This window comes from Lissotriton vulgaris, chromosome 5, assembly GCF_964263255.1.
Source record: "Lissotriton vulgaris chromosome 5, aLisVul1.2, whole genome shotgun sequence".
NCBI classification, from domain to species: domain Eukaryota; kingdom Metazoa; phylum Chordata; class Amphibia; order Caudata; family Salamandridae; genus Lissotriton; species Lissotriton vulgaris.
Window position 1 is genome coordinate 1,963,235,277 of NC_141693.1, and position 26,587 is coordinate 1,963,261,863.

Consider the following 26,587-nt stretch of genomic DNA (forward strand, 5'->3'; position numbering starts at 1 on the left):
AATACAGCCACAGCGGAAGCAACTAAACCGGCTTCCGTAGCCACAAAAAAAGCGTTCAGAAAAATACATGGACGGGGAAACCATGCTGGCAGTAAAAACGTCCGTAAAAGGCGACTGTGCAGCACTACCCGTGAACTATCCACTCAATTATGCATACGTAATCGATGCAAACTTAGTTCCTTTTGCTCGAATCCCTGGAGTGGGGGATAGGGTAATTTCAAACAAGAACCGGAGGGGCTTCCTCTTACTGGAAGCACACATGGGGTTGGGTCTGAGACACCAAACAATCAAGGACTCTCTGAAAGGATTACAATCAGAGTACTGGTGGCCGGGAATGAGCGTAGATATTCAATATTTTGCTAAAAATTGTGAAGACTGCAACAGAGATCGCAGTGGAGAACCGGCCAGTGTAGTTTCAGGAACCCTGATAGAAAGCACAAGGCGATCTATCCGCGCATTCAAAAAAGAGAAACGCGTCCCATTGTACATCATTAAGACAAAATCCACTTAAAAAATGTGGCCCCAGCGCTCGGCTGACGCCAGAACGGTTATAAAAGATCTGCGAGTCTTTATCGGCACATACGCAATTGCCATTCTGACCAGGGTCCTGCTTTCAGCTCTCGAGCTTATAAGGAGGCCATGGCCAGCATGGGAGTTGGGTTGCGGTATTCTTGTCCGTCACACCCCGAAGGGAACAGTGTGGTAGAAAGAAAAAACTGGGACATAAAGCAATCTATAACAGCGAAGGTATTAGGTTCGGGTGCTGGGTGGGTCAAACATTTAATAAGTGTCCAGTTAATTCTTAACAACTTGCCAAGAAATTCTCTAAAAGGTTTCAGCCCATACGAACTTTTGTTCGGAACTAGAATGCGAATTCAGGACTTAGATAGTCAGGTATCAGTGGTAGTCGATAAGAAAACAGACTTTGACATCAAAGACCGTTTGACTGTTTTACAGGACTTGAATGAAACAAGAAAATCCTTAAGCAACATAAAGTTAAAGCAAAAGCCAGCTACCACTGACGAGGCACCACCAGCACCAGCCCCAGCAAGGCCTGTCTGGATTCCAAAGATTGGGGATCTAGTCAGAGAAAAAATAGCGGTGAAGAAGGAATTTGGGCCTTCTTATAGAAAAGCAGTACCTGTCTTAGCAATCAACGAAACAAGATCAGTAGTACTACCGCCCCTTGCTGGTAAAAAGGAGAACAGAGTTGTATCAATCGACCTGGTAAAACCACAAGCATGTGGCCTATAATCAACAGTAGGCCCAGTGGACTCCCAAGAAACAACAGAATACCCAAACTTGCAACAATCCAAGAGGTTCAAACTGAAAGACTAATCACATTCGATCAGCCTGCAGTGCACAAAGAGGGACTATGCAATAATGCCATGGAACTCGTGCCTCTTGAAACACAGATTGAAACAGTTCGTCAAGAAACACCAGTCTACAATGATGTGGCATCAGAATGTGCTACCGAAAGACAAATTGAAAGAACAAGATTGAGTTTTAAATTACTTATAAAGCGCGCGTTCACCGATACGGTTCCATGGCGCTATGCTAGACCAAGTCCTCAGAGACAAGAATGAAAGAGGAGGGACTAATGATAGTTTATTGGGGGAAGGCTTTGGCGAATAAAAAGGTTTTTAAGGCCTTTCTAAAAAGTAAATATTGGGTGGTACATCTGAGGTGGGCTGGGAGGGAGTTCCAGAAAATGGGGGCAAGGGTGGAAAATTTGGAACCTCCCCATTTTTTTCGGCGAAATCGGGGAATGGTCAGCAGATGTTGGGAGGAGGAGCGGAGATCCCTGGTGGGGGCGTAAAGTTTGATCTCTGACGAGATAAACGCAGGAGCTGAGCCTAGCTGGGCCTGAAAGACGAGGCAGCCTACCTTAAATTGGGAGCGTTCATGGATGGGGAGCCAGTGTAGGGATTTCAAAACGGGAGTAACATGGTGGGATTTGAAGAGGTTGAAAACCAAGCGAGCAGCTTGGTACTGAACCAGCTGCAGTCGTCGTACGTTGTAAGCAGGCATGCCGTGGTAGAGGGCATTGGCATAATCCAATCGAGAGACGACCATAGCCAGTGTGATAAGTTTTAAGGCTGTGAAGGAAAAGAACCGGGAGACCCTGCGGATAGTGCGGAGAGACAAAAAAGAGGAGAAAACTACCGAGCTCACCTGGGAATGCAAAGTGAGTTGGTCATTAAGTTTAATGCCAAGGGTTTTTACAGAGGGGGAGGGGGAGGGGGAGGTAGGGGGCCCAAGAGAAGGGGGCCAAAAGAGGGGGGACCAGGGACTGGAGCAACCACCTGTCAAAACCAACTCGATTTTATCTGGGTTTAGTTTCAGGTGGCTGTGATTCATCCAGTCCCGGATGAAGAGCATAGTAGATTGGAAATTAGATTTAGAGTCAGGGGAGTGAGAAAGAGAAAAAATGAGCTGGAGGTCATCCGCATAGTTATATACGGATACCTCCAATTGCTGAAGTGCAAAGATGAGGGGGGCTATGTACAAATTAAATAGTAAGGGAGAGAGGGAGGAACCTTGAGGAACCCCGCATAGCAACTTCCGGGGTTCGGCCGAGAACAATCCCAACAATTGACAGAACTGCGTCTGGCTACTTCATCAACTTCGACAACTTTTCCGAGGATCAAAGCAACCCTGAAGTGATGCCAGCAACAAAAAAGATTTTTAAAGAAAAAGCAACAGAACTCTTTCATCAACTGAAGGAAATTTACCTTATTTCTCCATGGTTAGAGTTCTGGTTCGGTCTAGGTGTATTTTTCCTCCTGCTTTGGCTCATCATGGTACTTTGTTTGGGAAAATTCATTGAGGGAAAATATAGTACAATGGACACAGCAAGTCAGAACATCAACTTAGTCCTCAAACCACACAGATCATCCCACGTGAAGAAAAGAGAACTGTCAACAGTAAATGTCACAGCCATTCCAATACCCGGTGGGGTAGTATGGGAGAAAACTGACTATGAAATCTATGGTCCGGTCGAAATCCTGAAGTATCCTCATCAATTCAAGGTTTCCTTAAGTGACTTTGTAAAACCTAGTACATTCTCTGATGATTGGGACTTTGAAAGTATTAATAATATGATGTCTGATTTGGTTATGTCAGCTAGATTCACAGATCATGATTATTTACAAGGTTCGTCTAGTTATGAACAGATGTTCTGCTTCACACACTATGGTGATCATTACTTGCATAAATCTGCACAGACTAGAAATGTTTTTAAGTATAACCAATGGGAACATTGTGCCACACCACCTAAAAGCAGTTCTAAAACATTCTATGAGAAATTTCAGTACTTCTCTGGGTTTAACACCAGTGATGCAGAAACGTTTTATTACAAACTGTTAGATAAAACAGGATTGAAAACAATGCTGACAAATACTAAACTGATATATTCAGAAGCATTTTATGAAAAAATTATGACATTTGGTTTTGATTATTGGAAAAATAACATTGAAACAAAAAACATCTGGAGTACAAAAGATTGGCAGGTACAAGGCCTAGAAGCATTATTGAGAGCCTGCATGATCCCAGAACAAATGATGTTTTTAAATTACACAATTCACCAAATATCCTGTCTTGGCCTAGCTAAGATCAAAGACCTTAACAAACCGTCTATTCCAAAGCCAATACCTGAGAATACAACAACAGATATTGAGATAGACGTATCTAAAATTTTACATTTAAACAGAACACATTCTGATTGGAAAAAGTGGTTAATCTGGCCTACTGACACAAACAACTGTCAAGATAGATTCCTGAACAAAACACAGGGGTTAAAAATGACCAGACAAGACCCTAGATACTCCCAGAGACAACATCCAGGGATAGTAACAACATACAGTGTAGGAAAACTCTGCCTCGAATGGCTAGGATCATCCACACTGGCAGAAATTAAGCAACACTTGTCTTTACTTAAAGATGGTGCAGATTTGCGCAATTTCATTCTGGGACCACGCAAACAGCGTCATAAGCGTTTCATAGCGACCAGTATATATGCGGTATACAACGAGGCCTGGAAAGTCACACAAATTGAAACAGCTGAAAAAATACGAGAAATTGATCGTATTAATTTGGAAAAATCACTTTCTGTAGTGGACAATGGGTTAATGACTCTGTCCTCCAGAATATATTCACTGGACAGTATTATATCATCTGCCATAGATATGATAGACAAAGACTTGCTAATGTTACAGCATGGCCAGTCGCAATTGCGTTCTATTGTACAGTTAGGCTGGACGCTGCAAAATCTTCGTTCAGGCTATGTGCCTTGGCGTTTAATCAACACAACGTCATTGTTTGCCATCTTTAACCTTACTGATAAACAAATCAGCTTGGCACAGAAAGGAGCAGACTATACAATCCTGAGCATCGAAAAACTTGAGAGATTACCTTTGACAATGTCAGAAAGTCCTGTCATTGAATGGATAATACACGGGATTATCACAATTCCGATAACTACTTTCCAATTTAAAAATTGCCTTGAATACATACCTACTGGCCAGTATGAACAATTAGGTAAAGGATACATTAAGTCAGCATGGAAATTACCATACACACACACATGCTATAGTGACAGCAACGAAAATGTATTTTAGTGGTGAAAACTGTAAACATTCACTAAGCGGTATACTTTTGTGCCAGGGTATTAATTTACATGGAGCCTGTGAAGGAAATTCTAACAACCTTACATGCCACCAACATGTCACACCTGCAACGCAGATAGAGCCTTTCTTTATGCAGCTCTCGAATGGGAGTTACATTCTAATAACGGATCACAGCTGTTGTGGCCTTTTGCCAGGGAAAGCCTATCTCGTAAGCGTAACTTCCATGGTCAAATGCTGTATGCAAGCATTGTTTCCGAGCGGCCCTGGAGACATAGAGACTCCCATTTGGCCTTGTTTGAATTTCTCTTCTATACGAATTGATACTTTAAGCAGAATGAAGTCTGTGCTTTTACAGACAACAGTGCCCATCACGTCATCAAAAGAGACGTATGATCTCCAAGTTGCAAGGACAACATCAGAGATTCATGACCTTTTATCAACAAATTGCCCCGTGCATTTCACAGAAATGCTTAGCCAAATTCTTAACATGTCTAGTGCCATAGGCGTCCCAGGCATATTTAAGACGATTTTTACGGGACTGCTAACACCATTTCAAGCAATTCTGGGAATCATTCCTAATTTTGTCCATTCAGTCTTTGGCGGCATACCCCTATTTTTGGGACTTGTAGCAGGGATTTTATTTTTGACCCTCCTGCTTCGATATGGCAAGCCACAGCTCAGACATGACTCCTACGAGGATGGAAGAAACAATCCTAGCAATACGCTACCGGGACAGAATAACTAGAGTCCTTGGATTGGCCAGGCTGAGAGATCTAAACATGACCTGGTTTCTTTCATTCAGACCGATATGGCAATCCTGCATCTTACCTGTACTTCGATGTATGCTATGCGGAGATGAGTGCGAGTTGGACATCTGTCTTGCACTTCCATCAGCAGTACCAATGGATATCGATACTTTGCTAAGTCCGATAATGGCTCACGCATTGTGTTGTCCCCAGCGGCTACCAATCCTGATGACGGCATTCGTTGAGACTCCTGTGTTACGACTAGGTGGTAACAGTGGAGCGAGTGACAAAAGCAACATCACCCAGGTACGACCTTCTGCGAGCATTGCTGATCCAGACTTTGATAATAGCAATCATTCTCACACCTGCCAAGTTACAGCACTATCGAATTTGGTCGAACTGTCACCTGATTTTGTAGACCAATTCTTTGAGAGCCTGTCTGATATGATGTTCTCCCCTGAACAGAAACAAGCCTCTAGCACATTTTATAACAAATGCATTTATGTGTGATGAAATTATCTCGCCTTTTCTTTTCTGTATTAAGAGATATTTCATGTGTAATTTTTTCGCAAAATCGTTCAAACTGATTACATATGCTATAATTTTTGAATGATTCCTATGCTTAAAGACGTACAGTACCTATATTTTCACGTATTTCAAATACGCCTATTTCAAATGCAAATATGTATTTTGGGGTGGGCAATGTTACACATGCATCTTATTGCTCTAGTTTTAGTAATTTGATGGACATAAATTCGTGGAGTGGGTGTAGCGTTCTAATCTAGGACCCTGATCGATACTGTGACCTTATGCCCCTATACGGCTATAATCCCTTTGTACCCCTATATTGGCATAACCGATCAAATGCAATATTCAGAAACTCGTCTCTGGCCTCACACGAACAGAGCCACATTTCAGAATCGCTTCCTCTGCAACTTCCTTTGCAGCTCATTAGTGCAAATGACACAGCAGAAGTCACTATCCAAGATTCCTAGATTAACACTCCGAGTTCTTCAACAAGATAAAAACTCAGCAACCTGGGAAAGCCCCGCTTGCTATGTTTTGATTAGTAATAGAACTCTAATGAGCACTGAGAGACGATCACTTCCTAGTGACATCTTTATTGACGTCTTATGTCCAAAAATTTACGTCAAACAAGGCACCTTTCAGGTATAAATATTACCAACGTTGCCTTAAGCAAACGCTGCCTCGCTGATACTGATGCTAGCTGCCTCATAGACATCGCTGCCGTTATCGCTGCTGATGCTATCGCTGCGAATGAGCGAACGATGGTGTGGTGAACAGAGGAGCTGAACAGCCGTCCCCTGCAAGAGCCCAGCAGATGCAAGCTGCCCGCGGACGCTGCCCCTCCTCCTCCTCTTTGACACGCTGAGAAAGACGCTGTCTTTTCTCCTGCCGAGAAAATCCAGCTCCGGCGTTTCCAGCCTACTCTTGCGAGTGACTGGGATATCGAGTCCTGAAGGAGATACAAGCCCTCCAACATTCTATTCCAGAGGTATGGTTTTGACTAATCCCTTAGAGAGAATTCTTGAAGCAAACCTTGGCAAAACCAACTTAACTTGAAAGCTACTTACTTACTCCCCTCTCAAGTATTAGGCTTAGGTCAGGTACACTGGGGTAGGCGTAGTTAGACGCACCAGTTGAGTACGTTAGTCAAATGTATATATGAATGTATATATGTTTTATTCATTTTAAACCATTGTATGGCTAAGAAACCATATCAATGCTTTTACAGTATTATTTCGCAATACTCATTTTACTGTACGCACTTTTTATAGTAACAAGTCTTGCAATTGTGGCAATTCATTTCGCTTGTATGAGAAGAAAGACTGTTCAATAAATAATACCTTTTATTGAAAACGACCGTCTCTCTATTCTCTACATATTGTGAAAGTAATCTGCACAACAACTGACTGAGTAAAATAACTGTCTATTGTTTCACACGACTCTAGAGATTGACTCTTATCTGAGGAGCAAAGTTGTCATGTTGCACGGTTGTTGGAAAACTGAATCCCTTCTTGTCTGTACCAGGGAAGCTGATCACTTCCTATTCAGTCAAGAAAGTTTCCAGTGACCTCTGAGCTAGTTGGTAACAAACCCAATTAAGTTTAGCATAGTCAGTGGAGACCTGGAAGATCCGCACTTCTACGTCGATACTACTGTTTATGTTATTCCAATGCGCAAGCCTATTGGGAAAATAGGAACTACACTACAATGGTGAGTGTGAATCTTTTAGTGGCCCTCTCCATCAGGTTATGAAATCCACCAATGTCCTCTGGCGGAGAATTCACAGGTTTCGGAGTAGGAGACGAAGGTGACGGAATGAGATAATCGTCCCACACTTTGCTAGGGTCCTAATCTCCCTTTCTTCATGGTCATCATCTGTGGTATCTGGATCTTGCTGAGACCTTGGTGGTGGATATTTAGGAAGAGGCTCTGGCAAGATCTCACGCCTACGTACTGGTGTACCTGGTACAGAGCGTGGTCGAGGCGTAACATCGGGAATTTCCTTAGAGGTCTGAGGTGCAGGATATCTTCTTCTATAATCCTCTAACATGAATTGTAGATCCTTCAATAACGAAGATGGCAAACTTGACATCTCCTTGTGATGTTCCTGGTGGTATTGTTGCCGTTGTTGGGAACGATCCTGCAATCCGTCATACTCATCCTGTGAGTCCTCCTCTTGGTATTTCACCCGTAACTAAGATGGGCTACTAGCATATCCAGAAGGACCACCATCATCTTCGTCCTCCGAATACTCTTCCTCCAGAAGGTGAGAAGGAACTAATGGAGACACCATTCTTGGAGATGTAATGTCCGGTGTGATTGTTCTTTTCCAGGCCAAAAAACGCTTTTCTGGGGTTTTTTCCCTCGTCGACGACATCGACGGCGCCGTCGACGATATCATCTTCGTCGACGCAATCGTCGACGTTGTAGTCACCGTCGTTCCCTAGGTTGTTGCCATCATCAACGATGTGATCGTAGTAATGGTCGTCGTCAACGCCGCTGTCGAAGGGCTTGTCGTCGATGCGGTAGTCGACGGTGGAATTGTCAACGGTGATAAAGCCTTAGAAACAGTTTTTACCTCAGGGTTCGTCGACAACGATGCCATTTTTGTCGACGATGATGTCATTTTCCTCGTCCACGCTCCCGTCGACAATGTAGATTTTTTCTCTTTCTCCTCAGAAGGTGTGGATGATGGGTTTTTGATAGTAATCTTGACCCTGGGAGATTTTGAAGGCTCTGAGGTAGTTTTCTTCACATGTTTCACCTCTGAAGCATGACCCTTCTTCTCCTTAGTTTTTCCTGAAGGAGATTTTGAGGGACTGCGCCCTGAAGACCCTGAAGTGGTCTTATTAGGGGCCTTCTCAGGTCTCTCACCTGAGTTATGTTCTTTTTTTGAGATCTCCTAGACGAAGATGACTCCTCCTCACTATCACTTGAGAGGATCTCCTTCCTGGCTTTCACCTTCTGAAGCCAAAGTAATAGTCTTCCCTCAAGGTTTTATTGGAGAAGCTGCTGAGGAAACCATTGGGATGCACCGTCGTGTGGGCAATCACCCCACCCCTTTTTCTAAAAGACTAGCTATCTCCTGGTCTACCTGGGTCTGCTGTTGCTGTGAGAAGACCAGATGTCTGGGATTGCAGAACTGGACAGGGGCACCATAAAATTCTACGTGAAAACCTTTTACTGTTTGGAGGACCCATGTATCTGTAGAAAGAGCCTCCCAGTTCTTCAAGAGAGCCGCCAAACGACCCCCAAGATGGAGCCCCGCAGGTTTTGTGTTCTCACCTTGTGCATTGCCGTAGTTCTTGTGGCCTCTGGAACCGCTTCTGGCTCCTCTGTAGCGGGTGTAGGGCCAGATTAGGTAGAAGTTCCCAAACTTGTTGGAGTCCTGATATTGGCCCTGACGGGAGTCTCCACCTCTGGAGGTATGTTGGAAGGAGCAGCCAGTTGAGTGCCCACTACCTCGGCCCGGGTAAGCAAAAACAGTGGGTGAATATTCTCTTTATAGAGGTCTGGGCTTTGTCTGATTAATTAAGAGTATTAACACATTTTTCCAGTTCTCGTATGACAGGGTCCCCAAAAAGGTTGCTCTGGGCTACTTTACAAGCTTCTGGGTGGAAAGGTCCCCTAATTTGGGGTCAATCTTAATCAGCAATGACCTACGTCGCTCGGTAGAAATTGCGCAGTTTGTATTCCCCAGAAAAACATTCGCTCACTGAGCCCAACGGACAGGGTGTCGGGAGAGATCAGTGAGACAGAGGCCTTTGCGTACTCCACAATTTGCACGATTTTTGCTAAGGGTCCTGCCACATCCAGGAGTTTATACTGGGAGGAGTACCAGGACCTGCCTATACCCTTCTTGGTGTCTCGGACAAACTTAGCGAGGAAGGTGGCCATCTTTGCGTCTATCTCTGGGGTGAGAGCCACCATCCCCCCCTAAGATGGCTGAGGGCATTCTACCTTGAGACAGTTCCTCACTTCCTTGTCAAGGGGCTTTCGTAGCCTACTCGCCATGTAAGCGGCAACTTTGGGCGCGGGGCATCACTTGGGTTGAGCATCCATGAACGCCTTCTTTAGGCGCACAAAGGCATCGAGCTCGACCCCTGGGTCGTCCGCACGCTTGTGTTTATCAGGATTGGGGGTAGATGGCTTCCCTGGAGGTTGGGGACTCGGAGCCCTGAAGAATCTTCCCTCTGGTCGAGAGGTTTTTGGCATTGCGCTTGAATAGCCTTGATCTTCTTCTGAAGGAGGGCTACCACTTGTGTCACTGCTTTAAAGACAGAAGCGTCTATCACTTTTTTGAGCATCAATAGGTAGGTAGGTAACTTTCTCCTTCTCCAGATACTTTTCTGGACCCTCAAAATCCTCTATATTGAAGGTTACAGTAATAAATGGGGAAGCATGGTGGGGTATAATCTCTGATTTGCACTGGGCCCTGACAGAAGGAAACACATTGCCTCACACAAGCAAAAACCCTCACAGGGAAGGGTGACAAGTGGGATGCACACCCTCTTTTTTAGCAGGGAGATACTCCCACCTGCTACTGTCCCACTGGTCCTCTCACAAAAGGCTGCCTTCACCACACTTGGTGTCAGGTCTTGAGGCAGTGGCTCGCGTTGGCGTTCAACACCTCAGAAATTGACATTGTTCAATAGTTTTTACAAGAGAAAACCTCCCCTGTCTTAATAGCAGCAGCCTGATGCGCTTCACTGAGATGGACAGTGAAATTGATGTTCGCCAGCTGCAGGGGTAAAGACGCTCCCAGCACGCGCTGGACTAGTGAACAGGCCCCATAGTGGCCAGATGACCGCACTGCGCACGCGAGCCGGCAGTGTAAATGGCGACCGCGTAGGAACGAGAATGTTCATGAGGTCTTCCTCAAAAGAAACAAAGGCACGATAATTACAGACCAATGAGAGCGGCTGGAATGCGCAGCTTCACCTAAGGAGCAAAGGTATTGTAAACGTTTACCGCTAAACAGTGGCCGACTATACTATGAGAAAATAAAAAGAAACACAGGTCAAGAGACTAAACACTTATCTGTATGCTGCTGGAGCAGCAAAGAAAGAGGGATTAAGAGAGTCTGCAGGGACCGCTATATGCATTGCGGCACTTTGATCGGAAGGACTGTTTCTTCTGTTATTTTCCCAATGTGTCATGGGAAATGCATTTTGTTGGTTATGAAATGTTGCTTTTCAAAGGCTGCTGGTAATAAAAAGCGAAGGAAAGCCCAATCCCGCCTCTGTGTCCTTAATAGAATTGAAACTTTCTGTTATGAAATCTAGGAAATGTTTCATAGGCATTAAATGTTTTTGGGATTTTATTTAGCAAAGACTGCTGGTAATAAAAGCAAAGAAAGAAAAGCCTAATCCTCGCCTCCGTGTCCTGCTATATAATTGACATGAAATTATATAATGACTTTGAAAATGTAATTCATAATCCAAAAACAAATTTTAGATTTATGGTAATGCAATATGGAATACAATATGAAACTGTAAAATTAGATACTGAATTCAATATTGAAATTCTGTTCTCCAGTTCAAAAGGTTTCATTCTGAATGAATGTATTACACACCATATCTACATGCTATATATGCTAAGCCTATTAAGTTAACATAAAAACAAAATCATGCCAGCTTTACCTTTATGAATTGTTTAAATTGTTTACTACAACTTCCGCTAAACTACATCACTTACAGATGGCAAGTCTAGAACACTAAAAGAGAAGGAACCGCACCAAAGTCTAAGTGAGGGTAAAGCACAATCTCCGGTCTTCGGTCTGCACTGCTGTCATCTTCTGAGCCTAAAAGGAGAAAGGTCGGATTAGGAAGAGATGTAATCTTATCTACCACTGAAGTCACTTTCATATCTCTGCAATTTCTCTAATATGGAGACATTACACATTAAATTCTGAATATGATTATATACAATGTCAGCATATCCTTAATCATATTTGTTCCACAATATGTACCCTACAAGTACAAATAAGAAAATAAGTTACTTACCTGTAACTTTGGTTCTCCAGTATTGGAAGCTGCATAGATTCCCATGCTTGTATCATTTCCCCGTCGTCGGAATGGGAGTCCCCGGTATACATAAAGTAACAATAGAAACCATTACTAAAACAGAACCTAGGCCTAGGCCAATTCCTGTTTTGCAACTTATCCACCTCTTTTTGTAACAGAGACCAAAAGTACGAGTTACTTACCTTCGGTAATGATGTATTTGGTAGAGACGATTCTAGTTGCAGATTCCTTCACGTAGAATTATCCCAAGGCGTTAGACTGGATCCGGCAACTTTTTGCCACAGCATCCATGCGTGCCGGGCGACACCACGCGACTCTGCCCAGGTGTCGTCGGCGTACGTCACATCAGAAAGGTCAGATAAGCCCCACCCCAGGATGCCTACGTCAGTTTTCTTCAGAGAACTTTCCTGCGCCGCAACGCTGAGCCACCAGGCAAAACTGTTTGAGTATGGGAACAGTGTGCGAAGAGTAGAAAAAAGGAATGGAGACAAGCGATACCACAAGGAGCAGTGCAACACCGCAGTATCCAAAGGCAGGGGCAGAATAAAAAACAAAGCCCTGAGCAGCCACCCCGCCAGTATGTAAACAGCCTCCCCCAGCCCCACCCCCGAAGACAGGGAACATATGTAAAAAGTCATGACACCTGCAGCAGGCCTACAACCCCCACCCGGAAACAGGGAAAGGGAGCCAGTCCCAAGGGAGACAGGACCAACAAAACTCCAAACCACCCCAGCACAGAGGGCAACCATCCCCAAGGAACAAGGGCAAGGCATGGCCAGATGACCCCAACACAGAGGTCAGCAGAGGGGCTAGCACCCCTAGCAGCAAGAGGAAGGGAGGGGAGGGCAGAGATTGAAGGCAACACCCCCAACCCTGGAGCAGCCAGAGTAGCGGGGCCCAGGAGCACTATAACCCCATCCTCCAGTGAACCAAAGAGGAGGAAGGAACAGCAACAAGATAGAGCAACCAGCCAAGAGCAAAAGAATGCACTCACAGGAGACACAGCCTCTCCACCGGGAGGCGAGTGCCGAGACCAACTCAAGGGTCCTCGCAGAACGGGGAGCAAGGGCGGGCCATGAAGGTGTCTGCGGCTAGAATCGTCTCTACCAGATACATTGTTACCGAAGATAAGTAACTTGTACATCTGATAGAGACTACTAGCCGCAGATTCCTTCACGTAGAAAAGATGCGATAGCAATACCCACGAGTAGGAGGGTCTGCAAAAGGACCCCACCAGCCAGGACAGAGGGTCCCACAGGGGACCAGACCTGCGGACCAGGTAAGTAACCTGGTCCCTTCCAGGCAAGAGGAGCCCCCACAAGCAGGACACCACCGACCCCAAGATCGATGGAGGAAGAAGGAAGAAGACTAAAGAGGCCCTCACACTCACAACAGAGGAACCAAGAGCAAGGCCAGAGAGGCCGAAGTACCCCACACCCCTCCAAGGCAACAAGCTTCCAACCAAAGCCAGGAGGAGAAGCTTAGAGGGCCCAAGGAAACGAGGGAAAAGAAGGCGAGACTACCCCAGATGGAAGGCAACAGGCCAGCCAGAGCGGCGCCAACAGACATAAGCCGCCAGAAGCAAGAAAAACAGCCCGGGCCCCAGGAAGACCGGGCGGGTGACGCCTGACAAGGGAGAGCACAGAATCATCTCCCAGCGCCGAAGGACAGGAGCAGGATGGTGAGGAAATGCCCGGACACACCACCACGAGGGGCTGCGCACACGACCTCAAGAAGCAATATACATAAACGCCATGGAGAACAGGCACCCAAAGGCTACCAGCACTTCCTAGCAGAGCGCAAGGTTTATAAAAGCTACCACTATCCCACATAGGGTACGTTAAGTCCCAGGACATGGGAACGCTCTTTGGAAAAACTTCCGCAGCGGAGGAAAAAACTAAAGAACCAGGGGGAAAAAACCAGCCGAAGGCTTGTCAGGCAGCCTAAGAGAAAAACAGGAGGCCTAATCTCAGGGCCAATTATGTGCAGATAACGCCAGCAAAACACACACAGTCAACAAAGGGCTGTCCAGCAGCCAACAACGCCATAGTCCCAGCAAGGACTCAAATGGCCAGAAAACACACTCCACAGCAAGGGCAACCGGCCCAATAGAAGGTCCAGAACCAGCTCAACTCAGCAGTTACTGAGGAGGAGGAGGATAAGGCGGAGGAGGAGGAGGAGGACGGAGCCCTGCCAGGAACCTTTGGATGGCGGAGTCCGCCGGGGCATGGAATAACAAATGCCATCAAAAGGAAGATCAATCAGCCGCTCCCGAATGTTTTCAGGGAACACACCATCCCGAAGCCAAGCATGGCGACGGAGGGTGACTGAGGAAGCCATGGCCCGGCCGAGCACCTCCGAGATGTCGAGAGCGGAGCGGAGAATAAATGCCGCTAGCTCCCGGCCATCCAACCCATGATGCCGTAAGTTCACCTGAACAATCTCCTGGGAAGCTGCAGACCCCAATGACCCAGCCGAGTCCCACAAACAAGAGGAGGCCCTAGCCGACACACATAAGGTGTTAAGGGCCCACAGGGCAACGCTGGTTGAGGAGAACATGTTGCGCCCCCAAGAGTCCAGCCAGCGGGCCTCTCGGGATGGCGGAGTCAACAGTGGCGGCAAGGAGGGAAAAGCAGTCCACAAAAGTGGATTTGAGGCAGAGGGGTGGAGGGAAAGACACGCCGGGTCAAGCAGTGCTGGAAGGTGCCGTTGCAGAAGGTGTTTGGGCACCAGATCACCTGAGGTGGGGCGACTCCAAGCCCCCATCAGGGAGGAAAGGAGCGAACCTTCAAAGGGAAGCAACAGCTCCCTCCCACCAGAGCCCTGGTGGAGAACCTCCAAGAGATGGTCCGCCGGGCAACCGGGTCACCAATGAGCAGGATACCCACAGCTGTGAACACTGCGTGAGCGAAGGAGGCACCCGCCTCCGTAGGGCCTCATGGTGGAGAAAGCAGCTCCTTAGTGGGCGACGGCTGCAAACTATGGCAGCCGTCCCAGGAGCCAAGCAGGGCGGGAAAAGGCCGGACCTGGAAGTCAGAAGGAACCGAAGAATGGGGAGCCTGCCTCTCCTCCAGGAAACACCTCGGGCTCGGAAACGGCGGGGAGCCGCCCTTCGATGACGCCAGCGAAAAAGACACCACACGGCAGCCTGTCCGGGGGTGGGGCTTATGTGACCTTGGTGACGACGCCTGGGCGGAGTCACGTGGTGTCACCCCGGCACGCAGGGATGCTGTGGCAAAAAGTTTCCGGATCCAGTCTCACGCCTGGGTATAAGTCAACGTGAAGGAATCTGCGGCTAGGAGTCTCTATCAGATAAAATTAATAACCAATCAGATTAGCCTCACCCCCTAGAGCCCTCCTGAGAGAAGCTCAGAACCTCAGATTTTCGTAGCCGTTGTGTAACCAAACCATTGAAGATGGAAGAGGCTGAGCTTTCCCAGGGGAGGTGGGTGGGTTGCATGGGAATCTATGAAAGCTTCCAATACTGGAGAACCGAAGTTGCAGGTAAGTAACTTGTTTATTTACTCCAGTATTGGAACTTTCATAGATTCCCATGCTTGCATCAGAGTAGCTAGCAGCTAGCTGCACATTTTTTGGAACCATGACCAATATTAAACTAGGAACAAAGCCATAGTAAATATATTACACAGACATTTTCAATGTTCAATAACATACTTAGAAACTTCAGAAAACAAAAAATACATGAGGTTCAAAAATGTGCCAGCACTAATAAAACAGTAAAATGGAAGGAGGGATGAAAGTGAAAGCTCACCACTACGGAAAGTGGATCCTCAAGACTGCTTGGCCGACTGCTGTGTCACTCGGCAGAATCCAGGCAGTAATGCCTTATAAACATATGTGCACTGCTCCAGGTCGCTGCACGGCAGATCTCCTGGATGGGAACACCAGCAAAGGGGGCTGTAGGAGAAGAAATCACCCTCTGAGCACGGACTCGACCTTCCAGGGGCTTGCCCGCTGCTCTGTGAAAATGCTGGATAGCAATGGTAATCCAACGAGCGATCCCTTTCTTGGACAGGGGAAAACCCTTACAAGGGTTACTAAAAGACACAAACATTCGAGAAGACCTCTGAATGTCCAGAGAGTGAAGTGCTTTCTCTGCTGAAGTAGCCGGTTGAGGGAAAAAAGTCTTAAGAACTACCGGCTCATTCAAATGAAAGTCTGAAGGTACTTTAAGAATGAATCTTGGGTTTGTACCTAGAATTACTGTTCCTTTTTTGAACTGTAGAAAGGGTGCCTGAATGGTGAGAGCCTGCATTCTCCCACACGCCTCGCTGATGCCAAAACTAGAAGAAGCGCTACCTTCCAGGAGAGGAATTTCAACTCTGCTTTGTGATTAGGTTCGAAAGGAGGCTTTATAAGTTGGGTGAGAACCAAGTTCAGATGCCAAAGAGGAGGAGGAGGCTTGACTGGAGGGAAAACTCTGAAAAGTCCCGTGAGAAACTGTTTAATGATCCTTGCCGACCAGAGGGAAGGGCCTGAAGATGTGCGTCTGAAGCGAGAAATTTCCACCAGATGCACCTTGATAGAAGAGTGAGCCAGTCCCGCTTTTGCTTGTGATAGAATGTATGGAAGAACTTCATGCGGTTCCGATTTAAAAGATTGGAAGCAGAGCCGGACTGGGAACCTCAACTGGCCCTGGCAAAGTGCTCGGCCAGCCCCCATCCCCCCCCCCCCCCACTCTGGGGAGTTGGAGGTGCCGCCGAGCTCTTTGCCGGGGCCGGTTTTCTGCCGATTTTGTTACAGGGCCAAAATCGGCCCCCACCCGTGCAGCGCATCGGGGAATTGCCCGGTGCCCGCTATGGCCAGTCCGGCCCTGGTTGGAAACCGTTATGCTGGCACCGAATATAGAACCGCTTCCACTTTAATCTGTAAGTCGTATTCGTACTAGGGACTCTTGCCTGAGACAGCACCTCTTTACATTCTGATGAGAGATTTAGACCAAGAAATTCTCGCTGCTCAGGAGCCATGCCAAGAGACAGAGGATCCGGATGCCAGACTTGGCCCTGAGACATCGTCAGCAGCGAAGGAATCGGCTGCAAAAGAAGAGGAAGGTCCAGGGAGAGAAGGTGAAGTTCTGTGAACCAAAACTGTCTGGGCCATGCAGGAGCAATCAGAAACATCATCCACGGTTCTGCTTTGAGCTTCCTGAGAAGTCTGGGGATCAGAAGAATGGGAGGAAAAGCATAATTCGCCTGATCAAGACATCTAAAAACGCATTCCCCACTGATCCCGGATGGTGAATCCTGCTTGCATAGAATCTGCATTTCTCGTTCTCTGGAGTGGCATAGAGATCGATGGAAGGTGTGCCCTAGCTGTAAAAAACCTTCTGTAAAGTGAAGATGTCTGGTTCCCACTCGTGGCTGACCGACTTTAGTCTTCTGAGCGTGTCTGCTGCTTTGTTGAGGACACCTGGAAGATTTTCAGCTCGGAGTGATATCTCCTGTTGAATTGCCCACTCCCAGATTGATTGGGCTTCTTGCGACAACAGTCGAGATCTGGTGCCTCCTTCTTTGTTTATATAAGGCATGGTGTCTTGTTGTCCGTACGTATAAGGACTGTAGACCGTTGTATTTGTGGCAGAAAGGCTTGCAAGGCTAGGCGAATCGCCCTGAGCTCCAGCAGATTGATATGCAACAGACTATGCTGAGGCCGCCACCGGCCGCTTACATGAAGGTCTTGTAACACTGCTCCCCAGCCTTCGAGAGAGGCGTCCGTAGTTATTATATGTGGAGCCGGGGCTAGCCTGAAAGAGAGACCCTGAGAAATGTTTTCTTTGGTCATCCACCATGATGCGGCATCTCTCACTGAGATCTTGTCTTCGAAGGATCTGTCAGCTTGGTGCCACTGCAAGTCTAATTCTTCCGGGAGTGGACATACTCATAATCTGCAGTGAGGAATCAGGGGTATGCATGAGGAGATGGAACCCAGCAGGGACTGGTAGAGGCGATCTGAAAGTGACCTTCTTTTTAACAATCGGGAAGCCATGAACATTAGCTTCTCTTGCCTCTCCAAGGTCGGGAAAGCCTTGTTTTCGGACGTGTTTAGAATGGCTGCCAGAAATCTGGCTGTCCTTGATGGACGGAGAGAAGACTTCTGCTCGTTGAGCGTTAGGCCGAGATTGACAAACAGGCGTGTACATGCTATGACTGATTCTTGTGCTGCCTGTTTTGTTGGAGCTTTTAACAACCAGTCGTCCAGGTAAGGGAAGACCTGAAGCTTTTGTTTTCGCAGAAACGCTGCTACTGGAGCTAATACCTTTGTAAAGATCCGTGGAGCAGATCGCAGTACAAATTAAATAACCCTGAATTGAAAATGTCTAAGAAACTTCCAGTAGGCTGGGTGAATGGGTACGTGATAATAAGCGTCCTCTAGATCCAGAGTGGCCATAAAATCCCCTGAGTTGAGAAGTCGAAGGATGTCTTGTAGAGAAACCATCCGAAAGGATAGTTTGATGAGGTGTTGAGCTCCCTCAGATTTAGAATAGGGTGCCACTTTTCTAACGTCTTCCGGATCAGGAAGAACCAGGAGTAAAACCCCTTTCTTCTTTGAGAGATAGGGACAGGTTCTATAGCTCCTTTGAGGAGCATTTGATGGACTTCTAACCGTAGCAGACGGAGATGTTTCGATACCGTGGCGCGAGGGGGCTTGGATGGTGGTGGTTGGACAAACTCCAGGGTATGGCCGTAATGAATGATGTTCAATACCCAATGGTACGATGTTATTTGCTGGCAGTTGTTGAGGAAATGTGAAACTCTGCCTCCCACTGATGATACAGAAGAAGAGGGGGCAGTAGTCAGAGCCAGCAAGCCGCTATTGGCGCTTAGAGTTGTCTCTGCCCTTGCGACCTTGTCTTCCTCGGTTGTTCGAGCAAGAGAAAGAAGAAGATTGATTCTGCCACTGATAATAGTTCGGCATGTAGGATTGTGACTGGGAACCATATGAGGAGTAACGTTGTTGTTGATAACCTCCCCTGTATGTAGAGTTACCTCTTCCCCTCGCTCCTCGGAATGGAAACTTACTATACTGCAGAGTCCCCAAGGATTTTGCTGTTTCTGTATCCTTCTTAATATCTTGGAGCGCATCATCTATATGTTTTCCAAAAAGCGCTTCCCCCATCAAAAGCCAGGTTCAAGTTTTATTCTGGACTTCCGGCGGAACCAAGTAGCCCGCAACCAGTCCTGTTGACGAAGGACAGCCGCTCCAGCCAATGAGCGAAAAGCAGTTGTTTCAATATCCATTGCACAATCAATGATTTCCACTGATGTTATTTCGCCCTCCTGGAGAATACTCTTAGCTTCTTTCTTTCCTTCTTCCGGCAATTGATCAAGATAGGGGGATAGGTCGCACCACATCTGGCGATCGTATCGTCCAAGTATCGCCAAAGAATTAGCTGCTCTGACCAGCAGGCTGGACATAGATGAAAATCTTTTGCCTACATTGTCCAGACACCTACCCTCTTCTTCTGGAGGAGTGGTAAGGGGAGCTGAAAGATTTCTATATTTCCTCTGGGCGGCCTGCGAGATGACTGAGTCCAGTTTAGGCTGGCTGGTCAAACAGGCTGGGCTATTCTCCGGAGCCTTATATTTTTTCTCCAGGTGAGGTAGAACTGGAATGACTGTGGCTGGATTTTGCATCATCTTTAAGCCAACATGGCCCACTACTGGAATTGAACAGACCGATTTCTTATAAGGCTCCTTGAAGTCATAAAGGAAACATTCCGATTCCACCTTGGTCATGGGCAGGTCGAACCGTTTGGCGGCTCTCTCCATTATTATGGAAACCCCCTACATCTACAGGGGGGGAATTAACCGGCGCTTGAGCAGGAGAAGCTGGATCTGGAATAACATCCCACTCTGATCTGGATCCGGAATCAGGACGTTTCCTTGGTCATCGTCAGAGGTGTCATCCTGGACGGTAGGTGGAACAGGTGGAACATCCTGCGCTTCCAGCATTGGCTGAGGCTGTGGTAATTGTGGGGCCACGGGACAAGCAGGAGGAACAGTAGTAACCAGCATTCCTACTGGAACAGCAGGCTGTGTCGCAAATCTTTTCCAGTCATCCAAGAGCATAGCTTGTAAGTCTGTCAGTAAGGTGGAGGGCATTTGGACCATCTCCTGATGGTAGTCTTGTTGATATTGAAAGGGAGGACCATACTGCTAAAAATCCTCATACTCCCCTTCAGAATCTGTGCCTGGCATTTGACGTGTAGCTGAGCAGGGCTATCAGCATAATCAAAAGGTCCTTCCTCCTCATCCGATTCCTGTTAGAGTCACCCTCCTTGGCAAAGTCATTTCCGGTGTGATTTGACATTTTTTTCCACTGTCGACGACGTCTTCGATGGGACCATCAACGGGACAAAGAAATCACTGCTGTTGACCCAGCTGTCGTTGATGCAGTCGTCGCTGTCGTTATTGGCGCCGTATCACTCGTCGTCAACATCCTCGACGACGTAATCATCATCGACGATACCAATACCAGCAGAGCCAAACTCGTTGAAACAAAGACCTGTGCCAGTACCGGTGACGAGGAAACCACCGTCTACAAGCCCGTCGACGGGGTGAAAGATGAAGAAAACTGTACCTTTGGTGTTTTCGTTGACGGAATCGATGACGGTGTCGTCGACGAGCGGGACCTTTTATATGATTTTACCTCAGGAGTCAACAATGATGGTTTTCTGAAGGTCTTTGAAGCCACAGGAGGAGACGGAGGAACTGAACTGGATTTCCTCTCAAGACTTACTCCTTTTGATAATCCTTCCCTCTCCTTTACACCTTGGTAAGGAGATGTTTCAACAAGACTAAGCCCTTTAGACCTATCTGAGGTCTTTTTCAAGACCTTACCAGGGCGTTTCTCAGAAGGTGAAAGAGAATAATAATAATAATAATAATAAAAACATTTATAAAGCGCCTGGCTGCACAAACAGTGTATCCCTGCGCTGACTGCAGACTAAACTAACAGAGGGAGAGGACGGAAAAGGAGAAGGGCAGTATTATTGGGGGAAGAGATGGGTTTTTAATCTGGCTCTAAAAAGGGTTTCTGAGGGTTCCATACGCAAATGGACGGGGAGGGCATTCCAGAGTTTTACTCCAAGGTATCGGAAGGAGCGACCCCCCATTTTGGCTCTGTGAATGTGAGGGAGTTTGAATTGTGTCATTCCTGAGGATCTAAGATCTCTGATCGGACAATGGATGGTGAGAAGGTTTCTTAGATAGATAGGTCCCTTGTTATGGGCAATCTTATGGGCATAGCAAAGGCTTTTAAATCTAATTCTTTCCCTAACAGGGAGCCAGTGAAGTTTGGCCAGCACCGCTTTGGAAGATGTTCTTTTAGGAAGACCCAGTACCATGCGGGTGGCTGCATTTTGAATGTAAGCTCTACCCCTCTTTACAGGGCTTCTGGAAGAGGTCGCAGAAGATGTTTCGTCGCTGTCACTAGAAACTGGCTACATTCTTGACTTTAGCTTCCGGAGCCAGGTCAAAAAACGCCTTTCATGATCACGCAGAGTCTTGGTAAAGAAGGTGTGGCATATCTTACAGTCTCAGCCATGTGGTCTGGGTACAGACAGTAAATACAATCTTTGTGCTTGTCTTCAATATATAAACTCTTCTTGGCACAAGTAGCAAATGCTATAAAGAGGGTCTTCTTCTCTTTACCCGACATCCTGAAGTTGTTGTAGAAAAAGCTGTTCAAAAGGTTGTAGAATCAAAGTTCCAGGAAAAACTGAGCAGAGCTCAGTGGAGACTCCCTTGCACAATGTGCGGTAGAAAATCTGAGGTTCTGAGCTTCTCTCAGGAGGGGTCTAGGGGGTGAGGCTAATCTGATTGGTTGTTTATTTTGTTTGGTCTCGCTTACAAAAGATGGATAGGTTGCAAAACAGGAATGGGCCTAGGCAAAGTTTCTGTTTTGGTAATGGTTTCTATTGCTATATTATGTATACCGGGGACTACCATTCAGACAATGGTGAATAATACAAGCATGGGAATCTATGAAAGTTCCAACACTGGAGTAATCAGTCTGTTTGAATGATTGTTCACCTGGCTCAGCACCTGTTGTAGCTGCTCGTTAAAGGGCTTTGTGAATGGCCTCTGTTAGAGTTTGGCGTTAAGTGCAGATTCAAACGGACTGTCATGCTTCAACGGTCAGGTCCCGACTGGCTCTGCAGCAGAACCCTTATACGGATGGACATGGGGCTGTAGTTGTAAGTACCTTACAGCATCCACCCCATTTACAGCCCACGGTGCAAGTAACTTTTTTCTGGTGGGAGACATTAACACCAAAAATTAGAAAAGACCATCATACCATGGAAAAAAGCTACCATGCAGACAGGGGTGTTAGTTTTTAATTTTTCTAAAACAAACTACACAATACATGAAACCTAGCAGTCGCTCAGTAAACTTTCAGGCAGTAGGAAAGCAATAGGATCTCTCAAGATATGGCAGGCTGTAGTCTGCCAGGGAAGCAGAGTACATCTCGCATGCATAAATGTTTTCTTCATAATTATTACCTATTGCCAATCTTCAGAGGACTGCAACTATCGAAATGTGGTGTTCCCTTGATTAAAGCAGAGTGCCAATCAACTAAAAAACTTTAACATGCAATGGTGCACTCGTAGCCTAGAAGACTACTGAACGTGTCTGAACAGATATGGTTGAGTTCAGACAAGTCTGCTCCAGTATTTCTGGTATTAAAGTAATGCTCTTCAGGAGAGCTCAGTATTGCCTCAGGAAAAACTGCTGAAATGCTGCACTTCTATGAAGACTGGTTATGATGATGAAGCATATGTAAGTTGACTGCTTACTTGCAATTCTATACTAACATAGAATTGAATTAAACAATGGAACATAGAGAAGTGAAAAACTGCAAAGAGCAGGGAATGTACATCCGTCATCCATACTACGGTCTTATGTATTCTGGAACTTGCAGTCTTTCACACCAATTCAAAATTCATTTTCAGGAACTTTGCCACTGAGACACCCATTAGTTCTGGCACATGTAGGCCTTTATGTTCCCATCTTGCAGAATTCTTTTGTCAATCAACGCCGTCTCCTCTGCCTCCTTCCTCACTCTGCGCATGCTATGTAAGATCTTCAAGTGGTTACCCCTACACACGAGACGCACCATGACACAGGCCCTCATCACCAGCCGACAGGACTATGGCAACGCCCCCCTCTACGTAGGAATCCTATAGAGACTTCAGACCATACAAAAATCTGCAGCATGATTGATCTTCGGCCTTCCCAACTAACCCACATCACACTCCATCTCCAGCCACTACATTAGCTCCCTGTACCAAAGAGATGCCAATTCAAGTTGCTGAACCACAGACACAAGACTCTAGACAATCAAGAACCCACTTACATTAACTACTGACTGAACTTCCATCAACAATCGAGAAGACAACGCTCTGCCTACCTTACACTTGCATACACTCCCCGCTTCTACCGAAGAAGAAGTGGAGGACGCTCCTTCCCCCACATTGCAGCAAAGACCTGGAACAGTCTCCCCACCCACCTCTGGAATTTCGAATGGCCCTCAAGACCTGGCTGCTCGAATAAGCCTTGGGGACCTCCAAGTGCCTGGATAACCTATCGGGTGATTAGCTGCGCTTTATAAATCTTGATTGATAAATCTAAGTTTTGCCAGTAATAAAGTCAGAAACATGTAGCATTATGCCGGAGATCAAATTAAAAACACAATGCATAATGAAACAGTGTGCTCTTCAGTAAGACCCCGACTAGCATTTCAGTTACTGCTTAGGAACATTTAGAAGCCTGCTCTGTGATAAACACAGATATTTAATTCTGTGATCTAAGAGGAACTGGATTTTGGCCTGCACACCAAAAGGTTTCAACTCCTGTTTAATACCCATCAAAGCCTCCTTTCTAGCCAGCATGTCACAATGTATATAGGGAAGTGGCATCTCTGTGGCAAACATTCTCCCTCCCAACCACTTCTCTGATAGTGTGAGCCATTTTTTTCATGAAATGTGGTATCACCATGACTTTCCCTCTGAGGTGTTGATGGGCTCATTGGGATCCTGTAGAAGTGGGATAGCGAGGGGCATCAGGTGTGACACTCCTGCCAATCTGATAAATTCACCTGTACCATTTCACCATGTAAGCTGGCCATGGGGAGTTCTATCAGTATCTCCTGGATCATCAGTTGGCTACCTTGCTGATGGTTGCGGAAGGTATCCATCCTAGCATATAATTTTAGGACATATTCACCACAGCGCTCCAAAAGTCAATCAATCAATCAATCAATCAATCAATTTGTAAAGCGCGCTACTCACCCGTGAGGGTCTCAAGGCGCTGAAGGAAACGGGGGTGCCGCTACTGCTCAAATAGCCAGGTCTTGAGGTGTTTCCTGAAGGTGAGATGGTCCTGGGTCAGTTGTAGGCGTGCGGGAGTTCCATGTCTTGGCTGCCAGGTAGGAGAACGATCTTCCTCCGGAGTTGGTGCTGCGAATCCGAGGGACGGAGGCGAGGGCGAGGCTGGTGGAGCGGAGCTGGCAGGTGGGAGTGTAGAACGACAGGCGGTTGTTGAGGTATTCGGGGCCCGAGTCGTGGAGCGCTTTGTGTGCGTGGGTGAGCAGCCTGAACATGATCCTCTTGCTGACGGGGAGCTAGTGCAGGTTTCTCAGGTGGGCAGATATGTGGCTGTGGCGAGGGATGTCGAGGATGAGTTGTGCGGAGGCGTTCTGTATGCGTTGAAGGCGTTTCTGAAGTTTGGCTGTGGTTCCTGCGTACAAGGCGGTTCCGTAGATCAGCCGGCTGGTGACGAGTGCCTGGGTGACCGTCTTTCGGGTTTCGGTGGGGATCCACCGGAAGATCTTTCGGAGCATGCGCAGGGTGTTAAAACATGAGGACGAGACTGCGTTGACTTGCTTGGTCAATTCAATTGGTCTTTATTTCGACATTATGTCATGAAAGACAAACATATTAAATACAACAAAAGTTTTAAAAGAAATTAAGGGAACAAATAAACATTTTCATGCCTGAGTAGTACATCAAGGAAAATGGGGGCATTTCACATTAGATCTTCCATCCAGTTCTGTCCACTTGCTATTCCTTGTGTTAATTAGAAAAATTCTATTTAAGATCATAAATATGTTAAAAAGTAGGGTAAAAAGACATTTAAAAAAACAGTATTTACAACAATTTTATAAAAAGAAGTACATTTTATACAGAGAAGCATTTCATAAAGTGCAGGGGTTAACTAGACAGTAGTGAGGGCTACAGAGTTCAGACTTGCTTGGTCATCGTGAGGGAGGAGTCCAGGATGAATCCCAGGTTGCGTGCGTGGTCCGTGGGTATCGGTGCGGTGCCCAGCGTCGTGGCCCACCAGGAGTCGTCCCAGGCGGATGGGGATTGTCCGAGGATGAGGACTTCCGTCTTGTCCGAGCTGTGCTTCAGACGGCTGAGCTTCATCCATTCTGCGACATCTTTCATTCCATCCTGGAAGTTGGCTTTGGCAGTGAGGGGGTCTTTGGTGAGGGAGAGTATCAGTTAGGTGTCGTCGGCGTAAGAGATGATGTTGATGTTGTGTTTGCGTGCTCTCAACTCCACCACGGAAGATGCTTTCTGTCCCTTGTCCCACGAGATAAAATTCACATATCTAACTTCAGTGTCTCCTCAGTAGGCAGCACCCTCTCTGCAATTACATCCAGATTAGTCTCCACTGCATATATGTCAGCAGACTTTTCACCTGTTTTTTAGTCAAGTGTGTGTGCTGAACACCAACAGATACAATTATATCCTGTTCATGTTTAACTACACATCGTCGCCAAGTTGAGATTCTTAAGCAGCAAGTTCCCTCTTAGCCCAACTAGGTGAAGGTCCTCGAGGTTTGATAAATTCCTTCTTGGATCTCCTCTCCCGGCCATGATTTCTGGACAACACACACAATCAAAGATAGCCATGTCATCAGGAAGTTCCCACCAATCTCAGCTGTCTAACATTGGGGTTGAGCAGGAGAAAATGATTAGGTTTGCTGAGTTCCTTCTCTGCAGCATTCACAACTCGTCATGGTCTGCTCCTTAATGCTGTGCTGGGTAACCACAAACCTCTTCATTGCAATCTGTGCTATCTTCACAGGACTCCTCACAGAACTAGATGTCCCCTGTTGCAGCCTAAGCAGAGGGGCAAGCTGAAAGATGCCGATGTCTCACAGATTAGTCAACCATGGAGAGGAGTACTGGCTTCGCACTGTATGTTCTTTCTTCCTTTCCCAAGTTCATCATACCTTTTAGAGTCCAAAATCCACAAACGGATAAGTTGCTTACCTGTAATCCTATTTCTCTTCTTGTGGTATACTCATCAAAGTCATAAGCACTGAATATTCCCGCCAACGTGTGGGGACGCCGGACCAATAGCCAATAATATGCATATATACCTCTCTCTCTCTCTATATATATATATATATATATATATATATATATATATATATATATATATATATATATATATATATATATATATATATATATATATATATATATATATATATATATATATATGTATATATACACACACATATGCAGCTGGAATTATGTTACTAGGCTCAAAACTGCCACCTTTGCAATGTAAATCTTTTACATTTGAAAAAGTAAAGACATATAAGTCATGATATACTTATGA

The 26,587-nt window shown here is 46.3% G+C and overlaps 1 protein-coding gene across 1 annotated transcript in view; it reads right to left on the minus strand.

The window, feature by feature from the left end:
* MSH5 (mutS homolog 5) overlaps positions 1-26,587 on the minus strand; it is a 1,348,607-nt gene that overhangs the window by 1,082,280 nt on the left and 239,740 nt on the right. The window contains exon 5 of the mRNA XM_086920580.1: positions 11,640-11,705. Within this exon, the coding sequence (XP_086776706.1) occupies positions 11,640-11,705 (66 nt within the window). The remainder of the gene's footprint in view (positions 1-11,639; positions 11,706-26,587) is intronic.